The sequence below is a fragment of the Calypte anna genome, chromosome 20 (assembly GCF_003957555.1).
Source record: "Calypte anna isolate BGI_N300 chromosome 20, bCalAnn1_v1.p, whole genome shotgun sequence".
Lineage (NCBI taxonomy): Eukaryota > Metazoa > Chordata > Aves > Apodiformes > Trochilidae > Calypte > Calypte anna.
In genome coordinates, this window is record NC_044265.1 from 147,665 (window position 1) to 166,120 (window position 18,456).

Sequence of the window (18,456 nt, forward strand, 5' to 3'; positions counted from 1 at the left end):
TACTCCACTGCCCCCCACGGTGGTCCCGTGTTGGCCCAGTTGGTCCCAGTTTGGCTGTGGTTGGTCCCTCTGTGGTAGCTGTTGGCCCCCGGGACAGTCCCCTGCCAGCCAGCGTGGTTTCCAATGACGTCTCTCTCGGTGGTGCCCGCTCCTCAGCGCTCATCCCCTGCTGCAGATGGAGGAAGCGCTTCTTGCCCCACGGGGGCTGCAGGAGCTGGGGATGGGCTGGGGAGGATGAGGAGGCAGGAGGTGCCTTCACCCCTGCTTGGCACAGCAGAAGGCTGTGGACGTGAAGAGGAGACCCCCCTGGCTGTACCCCAGCCTGTCCTCAAAGGTTTTCACAAAGCAGAGACTTATAATCCAATAAATCAACACAATAAAGCTGTGCCTGGGCAAAACTTGATGCCAATTCCATAGCACACACAGTGCAGTGACTTCTTGGGTCAGGGGGCTCCTTCCCATCCCTCTTGGAGTATCCTAGGAAGAGAGGGGCATGCACCACTTGGACTTGGATGCAAAATCTCCACCAGGCTTGCCTCCGTCTGCACCACCTCTCTCTTCACGTGGACCTCTCTAGGCCAACCCGTTTTGCTGAGCTCTGCTTCTCAGAACCGAGGTCTCCAAACCAAGACACTTCGCCAGCCCAACGTGACTGAGCAGCAGGCACGTGGAGTTCAACTCGCTCCCCTCCTCCCCCAGGGATAACTGGCTGCAAGCTGAACCCAGAGCAGTTGCAAGGATGCTTCTCAGTTATTTAGTTATTTTTACCATCTCCCAGCTGCTCCCTGTGCAAATGAGGGAAAAGAGAGTGAGTGCACCTGGGACCTGGCAGGAGTTTGCGGGGGCTCCAGGGAGCACGTGCACCCAGCCCATGCAGCACAGAGATGTCCCCTTCCCCAGGGGACAGAGAAAGAGGTCCCAGAGCTGGAGCTGTTGAACATGGCCATCATGAAATCAAACTAAAACGGAAGCAGTTACTAGAGAAGCAGGCAGAGGAGGCCCTGCAGCAGAGGGGACAGAGGATTGTCTTACCAGGGAGTGTGGGAAAGGGCTTGGGTAATGGTGGAACTGCCGTGGAGCAAAGGGACATGGTCCCGTGGTAGAGTTGAGTTGGCTGTTCTGGATTAATGCTGGATTTGATAATTTTAAGGGTCTTTTCTAACTAAAATGATCCAATGATTCTAAAGCAAAGCCCTTTCTCCACTCCTGTGTTGCTAAAGTCCACACTTGGTCTCCATCAGGATGCCTCAGAGTCAAGCACATGTTCCAGGATGGGAAGGAGCAGCTGGAAAGTGAAGGCGAAGTCCAAGTCAAAGCTTCTGACAGCAGCAGGAGGGAGCAGGTACCCCATGCTCCTTCCATGAGTGCTTCCAAAGCACAACCCAAAAGCCACCGATGGGGAAGTGGTCATGGCTTCAGCCCAGGCTGTCAGTGGACACCAGGGCTCTGCTCTGCTCTCCAGGTCACCAGGACAAAAGACCACAGCCAGGCAGGAATTCAACAAAGCACCCACTTGGAACAAACAATGCCAACCCCAAACCCTGTCCATACCCTCCCAGCAGGATGAGATTAAAGGTACAAGTTCTTACAACCTTTATGCTCTGTCAGCATCTGATGCTGCCACCCTAGCCCCTGCCAGCCTGTCCCAGAGCTCATCCTACTCTTGGGCTCCCCAACTCCTCCAAGGCCAAACCTTGCAGCACAGGGACATGAGACCCTCATGACTGCTTGGGCTCAGCAGCACATCTACATCCAGCACAGGATGCCTGCCCACCTGCTGCAGTATTTGCATTGTGGTGGAGCTGCCACCACAGCCTGATGGCACCACCGGGCAGCTCCAGAGCTGGATGGACATGGTCCCTGCAGGATTAGTGCCAGGGAACAGGAGCTGGGAGCAAACAGGAGCCAAGGACCCCCGAGGATGCATGCAGGGTGCCCATCTCCTGCACCATGTCTGCTTCACCTGATGAAGAAAAGCATCTGTGATTCAAAATAGCAGGAGGGAAGCCCTTCAGCTGCATGGTGAATCATCCCTGGGAGGCAGGGTGGTTATTTTTATAGTGCTTTGGTTCACATGGAGGAGCCAATGCATCTCCCCCAAGCTGGGCTGGGATGCTGCAGTGGGAGACATTGTCCTGTCCGTGCCAGGGGCTGGTTTGCATGGGGAGTTCCAAGGGCTCACTGTCCCATGAGGAACATGGTAGCAAGTGCCTTTACAGGAGTGCACCCTTGCCCAGGGGAGGAGGGAAAACTCTGCTGCTGCCCAGGGTGAGCTCATTGTTAGGAATGTCCCTGCAGAGCTCAGGATGTCAGTGTGAGCCCTCTCCTGTGAAAGGACACTTTCCCCTCGGGAGGGTCCCACCCCTTTGGGCAGCACCAGGGATCACCATCACCCTCCACAAACACAAAATGAGAAGGGGCAGAGAAGGAGGGCCAGGTCTTGCTCAGCACAGGTATGCTGGTGCATGGACAGATGGCTGAGCTGGGCACCCCGCAGTCCATCGTAAAACTCCATCGCCTCTATCACCTCAGGTGACAAACCTCACCCTTGTAAAGAAGCATACAGCAGGCAGGGGAGCTGTGGCCATGCCCAGCCCCCAGGCCTCCCATCCTGCTGGCACTGTGGGGCAGGAGCCACAGGGAGTGGAACAGTAGAGCTGCTGGCAGCACGAGGAGCAGGGGACCACACTGGGTGCAGGGATGGAGGCTCCAGGACTGGGAAGTGATCATGGGCTCACTGTGCCACCCCAGCACCCACCAGCATATCCCAGACAGAACCTGTGCTCCCATTCCCTGCAAAAATCTATTGCAGGAGCATGGGAAGCTTATGCAACACAGTCCAGGGTGAAATATTTATCAGGCTGTCTAAAGGAGAAAGAAGCTGGAGGGCAGGCAGGAAGAGGAGGGAAGTGAGCACACAAACATGGGAGAGAAGAATCACATCCCTGCCTGGTGCTGGGGGACAGGGTGTCTCTGGAGTCTCCAAGCAGCTGCCCAGGGGCTCCCTGATGTCCCTCACTCCCCAGAAAGGGAATGGTGTACTGCAGAGGGTTGGGACACTTGGGGTCAGGGTTGCCACTTGCAGCCAGCTTGTGCCCAGAGTAGGGAGAGGGGCTCTCAAGCCTTTTGGCTGCAAGCTGCTGCTGGCAGCTGCATTGCAGGCAGGACCAGCAGGTGCTGGGGTGAGCTGGAGAGCTGGGAGATCACTGCTGGAGCAGGGGATGCATGGACTAATGTCACTCAGCCCCCCAGTGCCCTCCTCCAGCCCCCCAGGAGCTGCAGCCATGGGGAAATGCAGGGGAGGCAGGGCAGGGGGGCAGGCAGAAGAGGAACCAAGGGGGAAACAGAAACGATCCCCATCTAGACCCATCACCCCAAAGATGAGCAGAGAGTGCAGGGTCAGCACCACTCCCATCCCGCACATTGAGTAGAAGAGGATGGGAAATAAACCAAAAGCCCTAGGGACCAAAACACTTCCTGCAGTCCCTGACAGTGACCAACCTGCTCCTGCACTGCAAGGTCAAAATGAAAAAGAAAACAACAAACGCAACCAAAACAAAGCACTAAATAATGCCCTTTCTCCATGGTTTCTGAGGTTGGGGTGCCCATCACCTCTGTAGTCCCCAGCCCCCCCCCCAGCACAGCCCTGCACCCAAGGCCAGAGTCAGTAGAAACTTTTATTAAACACAAAGCTCAGAGGAACACAAGCTTGTTAAAAAGGCAGTAAAAGTGAAAGTGCGTCTCCAGCCGGGCCCCAAGGGGCTCTGGGGCCCCCCTTTTCTCCTTCCCTCTGCCTCTTCCAGCCTCAGTGGGCCAGAGAGGGGGAGATGGAGCCAAAAGGCTGAACGGCTGCATGAGGAGGGGAAGAAAAGCCTGAAGACAGCATGGGGTCCTCACTCAGAGCTGCACCCCCACCTGGATGCTCATGTTCCCCAAGGGGACACAGATGTGGTCCCAAGGCCACCAGCCCTGTCCCCCCCATTCTGAGGCCACCTGCCACTGTGGTGGCCTTGCCAGAAGCCCTGTTTGGGCCAAAGTCAGGATATGCTGGTGAGTCCCTGGCAGGACCCTCTGTGTGTCCCCCCCACCAGTACCATCTCCCCAACGCCCTCCTGCCCCCTCTGTGTCCCAGGAGGGCTCCCACATGCCATAAATAATAAATAAATACCCCACACTTAGCTGGGCTGCAGGCAGACCCACACACAGGGTGGGGACAGCCCCAATCCAACAACCCCACATCTCTGCCAACCTCTTCTCTTTCCAGCTTGACAAAACCTCTTGGCACCCCTTGCTCTGTTGCATGCCCCCCCCCCCCCCCAGCACCCCCGAGCCTGTGAAATTAAACACTGTCCCCAGGGGACAAAAATAAATTAATCAAATCTATACACAGGACTGCTTAAAGCTCTGCAATGGGAGCCTGGGGAGAGAGGGGGCAGCAGCTCTGCCCTGGGCAGCCCCCTTTTGCCTCCCCCCTGCCCCTTCCGTGATCAGAGCCCTGCAGAGGGTCCCCAAGATGGGACACCCCACCCTGGCATCCTTCTTGCTTGCAGGGCTGGAGCCGGGGCCACCACTGTCTCCCACCAGGCTGGGGGAGCTGGAGGGATAAGAAAAAAATATTGCGAGAGGAGAGGAGCTGTGGACACTGTACTCGAGAGGCTGCCTGCCCTGCCCACTCTGCCTGCAAAGGGCAGGGGTCCAGGGGTGGCCCCCCCTGCCTGGCAATGCCCTCCACAAGCACCTGGGCAGAGCCTCAGAAGTCCAAGGGTGTGAAATCCCCAAAGTCACAGTCAAAGAGCTCACTGATGCCTTCACCCTCCTCCAGGCCAAAGTGATAGTCCTGTGTCTGCGGCGGTAACAAATTGATGAACTCATCTGCCAAGAAACCTGAAAAATCATCCCTGCTCTGGTCCAGAAGGGCATCCATGGAGGCCAGTGGTGAGAGGTTCACCTCCTCTGCTGGGCACTTGCTGGGCAGTGTCTCTGTGGGGATGGGAAGCAGCTGTAAATACCACAATACTTGCCAACCTCCCCCAGAAAAAGCAGGTTTTGCCTGGGGAGAACCTGCCTTCCCCCTGCCTGCTATGTACCTGAACATCACCCCGGCTCCTTTCTTGTGCAGACAGCAGAGGGGCTCACAGCTGCCAGCACAGCAAGAACCCCTGGCCAGAGCCGCCATGCCAGCTCCTCTTGTCCCCATTTCCCCTCTGTCCCCATCCCCAGCTGCCCACCTTGCTCTCCAGGCAGCAGTGACATGTTCACATCCTGGGTGGGATGCACGAGTGGGGAGGCTCTGGGCTGTGAAAGGCCGGGGGGTGAGTTCTCTGTGGGGGCTTTGAAGGGGCTCTTGACAGGGCTGCAGACCCCTGAGCTGTCCTCGGGGCAGAGGAAGACATCGATGGGGCCCTGAGTGCTTCTCACCGAGAACTGGAAAGCCTAGGAAAAGGGAGAGGAGTGAGACAAGGAGGTTCAGGAATGGCCAAGGAGCTGGGCCGGGCTTTGCTGTGGGTTCTGCAGACGTGGGGAGCAGAGGTTGGCCCCAACTCACCTCTGCTGGGTCTGAGACCTGCAGCTGGGTCTCTGGGGGAGCTTTGATGACCATCACCATTTGCTCTGAAGGGTCCACAACGCTGCGGAGATCCTGGCAGGTGACATAGGCTGCGGTACAAGGGGTCAAGGAGCAGACACGGTGATGCTGCCACGAGAGAGCTGGCTGGGCAGCGGGAAGCCCTGCCTGCCACTGCTTCCCCCCACCCAGCCAGCCCCAGCCCTGCACCCAAGGATATTGCTGGTTGGCGGGGTCCTCGGTGAGCAGGCGCAGCTGCAGGGTGCAGGTCTGGATGAGCTCGTCCAGCTGCCGCTCGGCTGCCTGCAGCTCCCGCAGCTCCTTCTCCAGCAGCCGGTGCCGGCCTGGAGCCCCCACGGTGGCCTGGCTGCCCCTGAGGAACACCGTGGCCATCAGAAGCCAAACCCTGGCTCCCTCTGCCCCACGGTGACTGTCCCCATGTGCTGCCCCCCCACTTGGGCCAGGTTAAACCCCACCCCATCCCCAGGGAATTAGTGTTGTGCGGAGTTCCCCGTAGGGCACAGCCCCCGGGGTTCCCTCCTCAAGCCTGGACACAGCCTCCTGCTCCCCAGCATGGCTTGGGGAGCCCAAGGGGAACTTGCAGCTGACACAGGGACACCAACGCTTGGGAGCCACCTGCACTCAAGCACAGCCCTTACTCAAGGCTGTTGCCCACATGAAAGGGAAGCCACCGCTCAGCCCCTGAGCAGATGCCCTGGTGACACTGCTTTCAATTTCTCCATCCCAGCAAGACCCTGCTCCAACCCAAGCCTGGCCCAAACAGGTACCCCATCCCAAGGAACAGCCATCGACAGCCCCAGGAGTTTGGACCAGGGACATACAGCCACTGAATGTTGTTCTTGGACTTCTTGGTTATGAGCTGGATGCCCTCCAGGACATTGGTGATGTCGTAGATGCGTCTCTTCTGCACCTTCAGGACCTCGGCTGCCCAGTTGAGATCCACCACACCATCGGGTGACTGGCTCAGCAGCTCCAGGAAGCGCTTGGTGGTGAGGTTCAGAGAGGTTTCATAGCGGGACTTCTCCCCAGGAGATTTTGCCCCTGTCAGTCATGAAGGACAACCATGATTTAGCCATAAGAGAAAGGCAGTGCTGCAGCTGAGGTCCCAAAACGCCCCTTCCCCCTGGCCCGATTCTTGCAGGTGGCTTGTGGACCAGGGCTGGCACTTCAAAGCCCATCTGCTTTCTCAGGACCATGGGGTGAGCTCCCCATATCCTCCGTGCTGCAAGGCCTGGCATGTGCTCTGCTCAGTTGTGACACCAAGGTGCCAGGCAGGATTCAAGGGAGAAATGATGGAGGGTCCAGGTGAGTCCCCCTGGGCTGCTGCACTGACTTCCTGCCGGCAGCTACAGCTCCATCCCACAGGGAGAGAGGGAGCTGGTGTAGTGCCCAGCAGAAGGGCAGGACAACTGTGCCACCAGCCCAAGGGGCCAGCAGCACGGGCTGGAGAGAGTGGCCACAAACAGCGGCTCCCAACTGAGATAAAGGAATGAGGAGAAGCAGCCAAGGAGGAGCCCAGAGGCTCAGAGCAGGGCTCGGTGGGGGTCAGGGGGAGAGGGGCTGGTACCTTTAGCGGGGTTCCTGGCCTTGCCCCGGCCCACCGGCAGGCTCTCTGCTATGTACTGGTGATCCGTCTCCAAGTTCAGCTTCCTCTTCACCTGCAAGGGTCGGGGCTGCTCAGCGGGACGGTCACCCCCGCGGCCCCACTGCCCTGGCGAGGGGGGAAGGGGGCTGCCAGGGACCCTCCGAGGGACTCCGCAGGGCGGCGGAGCAGGAACGTCCCCGTTCCCAGCAGGAAGGAGGTTGACGGGAGCAGCTCCCCGGCTGCCACACATGTCAGCGGGGACACTGGGGGGCGGGGGGCACGCTTCAGGGAGCTCCCCGAAATAGGCGTGGGCCGCAGGAAGGGGAGGCAAAGCCCTGCCCGGCTCAGGCCTGCGGCTTCCGGAGCGGTGCTGGGGAAGGGCCGCGCTCGGCAGGTGTGCAGCGTGGCACGGCCTGGCAGGGCACGGGCAGCATGGCACAGTGCAGGGAACGGTACAGCACGGCGTGGCACTGCACAGCCCGGGCTGGTACACAGCACAGCACGGTACGGACCCTGCCTAGACACGGCCCGGTATCGCACTGCTCGGTATACGGCACAGCCTATGTAGCACGGCCCGGTATATAGCACGGTACGGCGCTGCCCAAGTCCGCAAGACGCCGGGTTCGGCAGCACCCCCCCCCCCTCCCCGGAGCCGTCCCCCTCCCCATCCCGTTCCCGGGGGTTACCGGTGGTCGCCCCAGCGCAGGCCGTCTGGGCACGTCTCCAGGGCGGGCGGGCTGCGGTGTGGCAAAAAGCAGGAGGTCGGTATCAGTGTGTCCACTTCCTGCCGGCTCCTCGGCGGCGGAGACGATGAGGAGATGCGGGGAAGCGCTGCCCAGCAGCGCCGCCAGCCCCGCCGCGCCGCCCACCGCCATGGCTCACATGGCCACCAGTACCGGTTCCAACATCGGGTCCGGTTCGGCGGGTAAAGCAATGACAGGGACACGGCCCATGGCCGTTTAGCTCCGAACCCGCCGCCGTATTGTTCGGGAGCACCGCACCGCACCCCCCCCTTCCTCCTCCTTCTCCTTCCCCTCCCTCTTCCCTCCCCTGGCGCGCGCTCCTTTACGCGCCAAATTCCTTTTTTGCCGCGAAAGCAGCGCCAAACCTCCCCGCTGCCTTCTCATTGGCTGAAGCCGGCGGCGGGAGGCGCGGAGGAAGCGGCTGATTGGTCAGCGCGGGTGAAGGGACGGGCGCTGCCGGACGCTGATTGGTGAGAAGCCAGAAGGGGGCGGTGGGACGGACGGCGGCTCCCCCCCCCTCCTCCCCCCCAGCCCCATCTCACCCCATCCCACCGCCCCCGGGATCGCTCCGTGGGGTGACGCAGGGGTTTGGTCACAGCTGCTGCACCAGCTGCTTCATTCTCAAAGGCTGTAAGGGGGATGTTCCCCCCCTTCCTAATTCACGCGGGAGTTTTTTTGGGGGGAGCAGGCAGTGCTCTGCATCCCGCTCCTCAGTGCAACCGAGCTGGGAAAGGATAAGAGGGAAATGTGGTGGGATGACCGGGGAGGCTGATGTATCTGTGTTTCCCTCCCTGCACAGTGACACACTGTGCAAAAGAGTCATCAAGGGGTGCATTCGCTAAGAACCCCCTGGATGTTGCCCTCCCTGGTTTAGCTTTCACCCAGGTGCAGTTACTCACGGCCATCCAAGTTCTTACCAGCAGGCTCAGGGCATGGCCATTGGCACTGTGAACCCAAAAGTCAGGTGAGGTGGCAGAGCAAAACCTGGAGCTCACTCAGAGTTTCACTTGGAACAGAAAGGCTCAGGTACAGAAGGATGTGTTGAGAGGGGAAAAAAGAGTAATTCAAGATAACTCAAGTCATTCAACCTGATCTCAGTTTGGAGGTGTTAATTTGGCCTCTCGTGGGCCCAAGCTGGACACACTGGTGATACAGCAGCTCCAAAGCAGGAGGTTTTGTTTTACAGCTCCTCAGTACTCCCCGAGCAGAGGGACATCCCTTACCTCCTCACACAGGGACTGCTTCATCTCCACTACCACACCTGATTCCTCTTCAGCTATTTTCTCTGTAGTTCTTTGCTTGGAAGAGGCAGCAAAATCATCTACATGCATCTTTCTTTTCTGTTCATATCCTTATTTTGTTTAGCTGCTGTGCAAAGCAGGCTCAGACTCGTACCAGTGCCTTGTTCCTGCTCTGGGAGGTGGCCCTGCAGCGAGCTGCCTGCCCTAAAGAGGAGCTTTGGGGCAAGGAGCAGGCACCCAGACTGCAGCCAGGACTACACATATCAGCATGGCAGGTGCCAGCAAAGCTTCCTCCAGCTGACTTCTCTTTCAGCAGCAGCATGCTATGCCACTCCTGGGCATTCCTGGTGGGATTCCATGGAGCAGCCTCCCCTCTATCACCCCAGGAATCCCCAGTGGGTCAGATGGACTCTTTGCCAGAGCCCCTCACCCTCCAACCCATTTCATGGTGGTTTGTGCTTCCTACAAACCTCCCAGTCTGGCCCCTGGTCTGAAGATATGGCCAACTAAGTGATCCAAACAGCTACAGCATAGGAAAGGTCACACTTCAGAAAAACAAACCAAAACATCCCAGGGTGCCAGGCCACTTGTGTGTCTCTTTGCAGCCAGGATCCTTACCCAAGCCAGCTGGTAGCTACATCTGATGGTGTGGTCAAAGCAGCAGTGGCTATTGCCTCCAAGCTGGGAACATGAGGGTACAAGTTATGTGAAAAATGCACTCTGTGTATCACTTCTCTACAAACAGGACTGGTAATGTGTAATAATTAAGCATCCCTTCAGATATTTTAGCTTAATAATGATGACAGTAAAAAAAAAAGCAAAAAATTAGGTTTTTATTATTATTACAGAAAGGACAGTAATATTCAAAGAGTGATTATACAGAAATCTTCAAATGAGTTTGGCAGAACTCTTGATGTCCTACATGGACTGCACAAGGAGTCAATTCAGAGTGTACAGATGTACTTCACCAATTCACTGACCCCTCTTGCACACCTTTTAAGCTCAAGCCCAAGATATTCCTACAAGCATTCTGATCAGCATTTTTACAAGTTACCTGAGTTTATGTTCTCATTCTATGCTACCAGAAAATCAAGGGCTTGGATTAGACAGCAATTATGAACACAACATTTGTATCAAAAGCAAGGCTTTTATAGAGCTTTTCTTTTTCCCCCTCTCACCACCAGTTTCATAAGAAAATGAGACAGACAGAAATTCTTCTAAGAAAAAATGTTAAGTCCTCCAACAATCGGGTAGGAACACATAGGTTGAAAAGTCAAGATTAGCACCCCTAAAATATTAACAGTGGCAGACAGACATTTGCACTGCATGACGCCCTGTTTTCTCTCCTCCCTTATCTGCTGGATTTCAAAACCAGCATCAGAAAACTGAACACCTTCTGCTGGAGTTGGCACAATCCAGGAAGACAAACACAACATGACAAATAGGAACCAGCACAAGGGTATTATCCAAAGGTCGTATTTGTGCTGATGCAGTGAAAATGAGTTGGAGCCATGGCAGGTCCTCCTGCGTGCAGGGACCTGCACAGGGTTCTGGTGGCTCCAGTAGCACCAGCTCTCCACACCAGCTCCCAACTGGCTGTAGAGCTTTGGGTGCACAGGGGACACTCTGCTGTCACAAATGGTGGACACCAGGCTTCTGTTGGATTCAGCAGCCAGAGATCATGCTTGAACTTCTAACCCCACCTCCAGCCTGGTTTAAAGCAGAGCTTGGACAACTCTGCCAGGGCAAGGAAGTCTCCCAACACCAACAGCAAAGTTCCTCTGCATCCTCTTCCTCCTGAGGCAGCTGTTGGAGCAGGGGTGGTGACTGCCCAGATGGATGGATGGATGGTGACCAGGATGCTGCAAACCCAGGTTCACACCTTCCATCAGCCACAGCCTCCACAATGCACTTCTCTAGGACACTAATTGGACCAGCACAAGTTCTTCTTTTCAAGAAACATCCTCCCCTTAACCGAAAGGATCAAATACGGTACAGCAAACCTCAGCTAAACCAAATGTCAAGCACCCATTTGATTTTCACTTTTGTTAAATAATGTAATTGGCCCGGAAATGGTTCTTCAGCAGCCCTGACAGGCAGCACCAGCACACAAGCTGTCCTCCTGAGAAGGGAAGCACAGTGGGTGTGCCAGGGCAGCATGCAACAGTAAATAACCCTCAGCCTGCTTTGTTCCTTCAAAAAATAAATGATTAATAGCTCAGTAGAGTCAGTCTGCTATTCAAGGCTTGCTGAAAACTTTTGATCAGTTGGATTCATTACCCTTTCAAACGGCCTCCAAAAGAGGTTTAAAATCTGAAGGAGCATCATTTTCAAATGAACATTTCAATTTTATCCAGGAATGCTGATTGCTGCCAAACTGAGCTAAGCACTGAGACACTGTTCCTCTTTGGAGGTACTCAGCATTCCCAGTCAGGTGCCAGGGAAGAAATAACAGGATAAAACACAATCCATGCAGACAAACAAAACCATGCTCATCTTAAAATTTAAACCCTATCAGGGCTGGGGGAGGAAATGCCATTTCTTTGTGATCCTTAAGCATTTGCCCGATTCACAGGTGGCTTCCCAACTGTCTCTTTATTTCTCTTAGTTTTAATGCTAATAAAAAAGGAACACAAACAGGGGGCTCAGCTTCCCACACAATGCACTGGGGGAGGGCAAAGAGTAACTTATGTATCCGAAAAGTCTGACTCAGACACATTACTTCTAGTTCACTTCCTTACTACACGCCTGCATTGTTCCAACACCTCAGCAGCATACGGGGCTGATCCCCAGCTATCTGGGCAACGGGGACAGCCATACAGACACTTAGTGCCCTTACAGAACTGTTCCAATTACTTCCCTGGGGAAAAAAGTGACTTGCTGCTTAACGTCCTTCCCCCCACAGCACAAAAACCAACTGTCTGCAACCCCCCAGCTCCTGGCTGCTGCTGAACAGGACCTGCACCAGGATGAGATGCACTTTGTCTTCCAGGGAGGGCAGCTGCCTGTGGGATCAGAGCTACAGATGGTTTGATGCTCAGACACAATTTGCTCTGGAAGCGAGGCTGGCCAGAGCCTCCCCAGGGAACAGAGGCACTGTGACCAGGAGTGATGGCTGCCAGGCTGGCACTAAGAGCTTGCCACAGGCTTGTGGTTGCCACCTAGAGAGGACAGAGACACTACGGTGGCATTAAAAGTTCAGCACAGGTCACTTGTCCTCCGCAGGGCCAGAGGAGCACTTCAGAAGCAGCCACATGGCTGCAGCATGTTCCCTTAAACATCTAAGGGAATCACAAGCCTTTATCAGAGAAAGGAATGCCAGCTGGAGCTTGAAAAAGTTAAAAACTTCTTAAATACACACAGCTCACACAGCCTGCACCAGTGAACAATCACAGGACTGGAAGACATGGCCTGAAGTTGCACCAGGGGAGGGTTAGACCAGATCTGGGGAGGAATTTCTTTACCGAGAGAGTAGTCAGGCATTGGAATGGGCTGCCCAGGGAGGTGATGGAGTCACCATCCCTGGGAGTATTTAAAGACCGTAGATGAGGCACTTCAGGACATGCTCCAGTGGGTGATACAAATACTGATATTTTATTCAGGGGGAATGTTGACAGCTGGACACAGTGATCTTAAGAGGTCTTCTTACAATTCTGTGACTCAGTGATCTTTTCCTAAGATAATTATACATGGTCAAGGATTTACAAGACTAATAGCTCTAGGGAGAAATTCTCAGTCCATGTCTGTCAGGTTCTAGAGGGGTTTTCTGAAATCCTTGGAGGAATTCAGCAATATTTGCAGAATATTAACATTCTTTTTTTTAGGAAAACATTGAGGCTTTGGACATAGTGTGTGCACTTGCACCATGTCAGGTAACCAGCAGTAGTGCAAACAAAATGTTTATAAAGAAATCAGACCTCACCTATAGCTTCAATATTTTTTTCCCAACTTGAATCTTTAGGCTTATCTTCATCAAACAAAATATTTAACTAGTAAGAAACAAACCCCATTCCTAACTTCCATTGCTTTCCTGGGGTCTATCTGATTAAATATGGACTGGTGTGTTCAAATTCAAGAATCCAGCACAGACCACAACAGCAGTTCCAGTGCTGTGGACAGCTACCAGAGCAAAGCAGTATTTTGTGTTTTGGGCACCACAGATGAGCACATCATGGTTTCCATGGGATGGGCCCAAAGAAACTTTGGCCTCTATGCAGCAAGATCGCACAGTGCATGGAGTTGGACTCAGCATTAGATTCAGTCCAAGAGCCAGCAGACTGTTCCTACCTGACACAAGACACCCCAAACATTCCTCAGTCTCAAACATCCCAGAAACAGACAGAGAACCCTCTCCGTGGGGAGGGGAACACTTCACTTTCTCTCTTACTGACACAGACTGGAAAAATGAAGAGCAAAGAAACACTCAGAAGATGCATAACAGAAATAAAAAAGCTTAGAGGGACAAGGAAAAATTACTTGAGAAGAAATCTGAGAGGTTTTTTTCTAACTGAGAAGCTGCATGTACTTAGATGCACTGTTTCAGTTGTACCACTAAATATGACAAACTACTAGATCCTGCAGTGTAAAGATGCTGCAAAAGATGACACAGAACAGCATCAGCAAGATTATGAAACGACAAGGTCAGGATGGAAAAGCAGATGGGTACAGGGAGAGCTCAGCTTTTTAAAATGAGAGATAGAAGAGGTACAAATAAACCAGTCCTGAGTCAGACAAAAGGGAAGGGTTAGCACAGGGTGCTTAATGACTCTTACCATACCACCACATAAAACCAGTTTGTCAAGAACTATTTGAATGTACATGTGAACATTGTAGTGTAGTGAATGTACATGGCAGTGTCGGTGCTCTGTACCACTACCAGTTTCATAGAATCCTTGGGGTTGGAAGGGACCTCGAAAGATCGTCTAGTCCAACCCCCCCAGTTTGATATTATTAGTTTAAAAGCAGGGTGGGGTTTTTGGTTTTTTGGTTTTTGTTTTTTTGTTGTTGTTTTCGTTTTTTTTTTTTCTCTTTCTCAGCTATCTGGTCAATCTGATGTTACAGCCCACTGTGTGCAGCACAGCTCCTGGTGCTCAGCAGTGTAGCTTGAAGAGGAAGATTCACTTGTAAATTCCTCTGTGGGCTCACCCTGGCTCAGCAACAAGTCTGCTCGAACCAGAGGCACACTCACATTTGATCACAGCTACCACATGCCACTGCTGTGGAGGGCAGATTCTGGGCCTGGAAAAACCCAGGTGTTTATCTTCCACCAAAATAAAAGTGCTTGCTAAAAGCCTTGCTTGCTCCTACGTGTAAAGCACATGGTATCTCAGGGTGTGCCCTGCACCTCAGCCTGGCTTCAAAGCAGCCTAAGTTGAATAAGTAGTGTTGGTATTTAGTTCAAGCAGCTTTGAAAACCATTACAAGTAAGTTTAAAATAATCACAGGGGATTCATTAGTACTCTGCAAAGGGGTAGATTCAGACCAAGCACATGAAAGCAAAACCAGTCCTCCTGAGCCTCATTTACCAGGCTTGTACCAGTCGAATTTAACAGTTTTTGTCTCCCTGAGGGAAAACTGCAGAGAAACTCAAGAAGCACACAACTTGTAGTAGCTTAAACAAGACTTCCAGTCACCCACAGAAACCAAGAAGGTATGTCCTGCCTTCAGACCTGAGCAGGCCCCCACTCCCATCACACCACAGTGAGCACAGAAAAATGTTTCTGGCTTCCAAGAATTCAGACAGTCCCTAGAACTTTTATTTTTTTCTTTTTTCTCCATTATTACACATACTCCCCACTTGCTGTCAGGCTGTCATTTTGTAAGTATATTTAGTTTCTTTAAAAAATTTAAAGCATATGCTTGTAGGGAAATTAAGGCCTCTTTTAAGAAGGACTTATTTTAACTGAAGATTCCTATGGTATTTTATTCTCACCGAGGACAGCACTACGTCCCCATGAGGTATTCACTTGCTCTGAACAGAGCCAAAAGACTCACCAGACCATTCTGGCCAGGACACAAGAAGCAACAGTGCTTGACAGATGTTAATTTAAAAGCAAAATCACCAGTCAAGAGCAACAGAGTAACCTTTTCCCTTAGCTGCTGGAAGGCACCATCCCAATTAAGGGTGTTTTACAAGGAAGCACCTACTTGCTGTCTGTCCTTTTGTTGTAAATGAGGAAGTCAGACATGTCGTGCCAGACATCACTGTCATCGTACAGGTAGGTCATGGAGGACTGCAGAGAAGGCTGCAGAGTGTGCCTGTGGCACTCAAAGAGCCAGAGAACTGTGCCCCAGATCAGAGCAGCAACGAGGGGGAAGGGATCCTGCTTTGGCTGGGGGATGTATCCCTTCTGCACCGCCAGCCGGGACAGCCCGAAGAGGATCCGGGAGAGCAGGTACATGATGATCTGCAGGGAGAGAACACCCAGGCAGGGTCACTGAGCCACCAGCCAGGCTGAGACATTCCGGAGCCACAAGCAAGACAAGATGGTTTGAAACAATCTACCCAACTCCTCACAAAGCAGGCTGGAGGTTTACACTTCCAGCTGTCTTTATAACTTTGTGTCTTCAAAGTCCCACTTCTCTGCTCTAGAATCACAGAACCATCTGGGCTGGAAAGGACCTCTGAGACCCTCAAGTCCAACCCTTGATCCACTCCCCCCGTGGTTCCCAGCCCATGGCACTCAGTGCCACATTCAGTCTCTGCTTAAAAACCTCCAGGGATGAAGAATCCCCCCCCTCCCTGGGCAGCCCATCCCAATGCCTGATACCCTCTCTGCAAACAATTTCTCCTAATATCCAACCTAAACCTCCCCTGGCAGAGCTGAAGCCCTTTCCCTCTTGTCTGACTGATATCTGCCTGGGAGAAGAGACTGACCCCCTCTGGCTCCAACCTCCTTTCAGTTTAGAAATGGACAAGTTGTGCTTGATGCAATGGATCTTTGCTGTTGCACAACTTTTATCCTAGGTCAGTCCATGCTGCCTCAGTGCTCCTGCTGACAGGATGGTCAGGGAGCAGCCCTGGCAGGCAGACACAAACCTGGCAGGATGGACACATCCTAAAAGCAGACAGAAAGTGTGCTCATGCAGGGGACTGCATCAGTGAAACACTTGAGATTAATCTGCAGCTGTGTGTTTGGCTGACAGGTTCTTCTGTGACTGAATGTTACAGCCCAACTTTCCCTGAGCAGCTTTTCCAGTTCAGCCAGTTTAGCTGAGTGCAGCTCAGGACCTGACCACGCTCTGTGCTCACAAGCTCAAGCTGAAGGACTAAGCCCTGCAGGCAGTACCCAGGTACCTGCTGAGTACCCAGGTGCAGCTCTGGAGGCAAACCTGGGCTTTTAGGACTGCTCATGGGCCCGAGTACAGTGCAGCCAAACCCAGAACTGATTCACAGAGAAACACTGCTGCACGGTGAGAACCACCCCAGGCTACACCAACCACTTCCTGGCACACAGTTATCAGCTGTTTGGTTTTGTTTTTTTTGTCAAGGAAACCCATTTACCTGGCTGTTGATGGGGTTGTTCTCACCAAACACCAGCCAGCCCCCAATGCAGGCTGCAAAGAAAGAATGAAATGGAATTTTTTTCCCCTGTAGCTGGGACTGCAGGGCCATCAGCCCCTTGTAGGTGAACACAAAATAGGCTAAGTTCCGGGAGTGAGTGTACGTGGCCTGGAAAATTGATCTCAGCTTCTCCCTTAAACTGAAGAAAAGAAAGACAATTAGAAGAGCAAGCAGGCAGTAACACCACAGCCATTCAGCCCCTCTAGCCTGCACATTTAGACTGACCCTACAGAACATCCACTTAGTGATGGAAAATCACTTCCTTCTCTACACCTCGGGGTACATCCAACAGCTCTGCTCAGGCTGTGGACTGTGCTGTTGTCTAAGTCTATGACTAGTCAGGAAGCTATTTTATCATAATTATTATGTTATTTTTGTCCAAGTGCAAACCTCTGGCATAAGCAGGGAAAGCTACAATGTGCACTGCTGTATTTTGGCTTTGCTCATTTGAAGAGAGAGCAGAGTGCTGCTGTTTGCATCTGCTGCTTTCTCCTCTGCCCACTGCTGCTCACCAACCACTGCACAACTGGCTGAGTGTGTACACCCGTGTGTGTCTAGAACCACGGCTCACAAATCCTTCTGCTGTTTGAGCCCTCTGGAAACACGAAAGATAAAGCACTTGAATGAAAGCATCCTGAGCAGTACCACAGGGAGGCAGAGCTGGGGTTCGTACCTTCCACTCTTGAACAGAAAAGTCATCACCAGGGCATGTGGGGCACGAACTTTTGCTCCATAGCTGCAAAAACCAACAGATATTCCAGGTTGTCTGTATCGCGCTGGCAAAAACATCGCATTTCCAGGCTACTAACAGCCAAATGATGCCACTCGGCAACCACACCTCACTGCTCCGGTAGCCCAGCAGGAGCCCAGACGAACCACCCCTAACGGGCCAGGCCCGAGGGAGGCCCAGGCCCGGTTAAATCTCCTATTAACGATGAACCGGAACCCGCACCCCAGCAGCCCCGCTCGGCACAGCACGGGCGGGCGCACCTTCCCCTTCACCCCCGCGGGCACCACACAACCCCCCCGTCCCCTCCCACACCGGGCCCGGCGCCGCCTCCCTCCCCTCGGCCGCTCCAGCCGCACTCACACGGCCCCGTTGCGGAAGCCTTTGATGGCTGCGAGCGCGGCGCGGTACCGGCGCTGCTGCAGGAGGGCGTTGGCAGCGCGGAGCAGAGCGCGGACCCGCTCCCCGCCGCCCGCCATGGCGCTGCCGCGGCCCCGCTGCCGGCACTGCAGAGGCTTCCGGAGGCAGGACCGCACAGGCCGCGCCGATTGGCTCTCCAGGCTGCCCATCAGCACTCTTGGCCAATAGGCGATGAGAGTTCAACAGCTCGTTTGTGGGGCGGTCGGTCCTGCAGCCAATGGGGGGCGAGCGGAGCGTCCCGCCCATCCCTCCGGCGCCGGGGCGCTGCTCGCCGCTCTCAGGCCCGTGGGGCGGCCCGGCCCGGCCCGGTCCCGTGTGGGTGATGGAGCCGGCGGCCAGGCCCTCCCGCGGCAGAGGCGCAGGGCGGGGGCTCTGCCGGACCTCGCAGGTGTCATTTGGGCACGCCGAGCGGGGCAGGTGCTGCCGCCGTGCTGCCGCCCCGCTTCTCGGCGGAGCCCGTCCTCCGTGGGCCCTCGACGCGCCGCTCCGCCGCCGCCCAAGTTAAAGCCCATCTCCCCGCCAGGCCCCACCGCGCACTCCGGTACCCGGAGCAGCGAGTGTCCCCCTGGGACCGCCCCTCCGGGGCCCGCGG

The 18,456-nt window shown here is 54.3% G+C and overlaps 2 protein-coding genes across 2 annotated transcripts; both read right to left on the bottom strand.

The window, feature by feature from the left end:
* Positions 1 to 4,339: 4,339 nt before the first annotated feature.
* Positions 4,340 to 8,154, bottom strand: E2F1 (E2F transcription factor 1). Its single transcript, XM_030463089.1, has 7 exons — positions 7,856 to 8,154; positions 7,152 to 7,242; positions 6,406 to 6,625; positions 5,784 to 5,936; positions 5,546 to 5,660; positions 5,229 to 5,433; positions 4,340 to 4,980 (listed from the first exon to the last, which is right to left on the bottom strand). Exons 1-7 carry the CDS (start codon positions 8,042 to 8,044, stop codon positions 4,751 to 4,753), a joined length of 1,203 nt encoding a protein of 400 aa, XP_030318949.1. The 5' UTR covers positions 8,045 to 8,154; the 3' UTR covers positions 4,340 to 4,750.
* A 1,812-nt stretch (positions 8,155 to 9,966) lies between these two features.
* Positions 9,967 to 18,043, bottom strand: PXMP4 (peroxisomal membrane protein 4). The gene is made up of 4 exons (XM_030462900.1): positions 17,808 to 18,043; positions 17,391 to 17,453; positions 16,658 to 16,856; positions 9,967 to 15,560 (listed from the first exon to the last, which is right to left on the bottom strand). The coding sequence occupies exons 1-4, from the start codon at positions 18,011 to 18,013 to the stop codon at positions 15,297 to 15,299; spliced, it is 732 nt and encodes a 243-aa protein (XP_030318760.1). The 5' UTR covers positions 18,014 to 18,043; the 3' UTR covers positions 9,967 to 15,296.
* Between the last annotated feature and the right edge of the window lie 413 nt (positions 18,044 to 18,456).

What these genes read in the sequence shown, in the direction of transcription:
- PXMP4 (XM_030462900.1), bottom strand. Translation starts at nt 18,013, where the DNA reads ATGGGCAGCCTGGAGAGCCAATCGGCGCGGCCTGTGCGGTCCTGCCTC. An exon ending in GGCTTCCGCAACGGGGCCGT is followed by an intron (nt 17,454 to 17,807) that starts GTGAGTGCGGCT and finishes TGGTTTTTGCAG; the next exon opens with CTATGGAGCAAAAGTTCGTG. An exon ending in ACAACCCCATCAACAGCCAG is followed by an intron (nt 15,561 to 16,657) that starts GTAAATGGGTTT and finishes CTCTCCCTGCAG; the next exon opens with ATCATCATGTACCTGCTCTC.
- E2F1 (XM_030463089.1), bottom strand. Translation starts at nt 8,044, where the DNA reads ATGGCGGTGGGCGGCGCGGCGGGGCTGGCGGCGCTGCTGGGCAGCGCT. An exon ending in CTGCGCTGGGGCGACCACCG is followed by an intron (nt 7,243 to 7,855) that starts GTAACCCCCGGG and finishes CGACCCTTGCAG; the next exon opens with GTGAAGAGGAAGCTGAACTT. An exon ending in GAGGACCCCGCCAACCAGCA is followed by an intron (nt 5,661 to 5,783) that starts ATATCCTTGGGT and finishes GACCCCTTGTAC; the next exon opens with CGCAGCCTATGTCACCTGCC.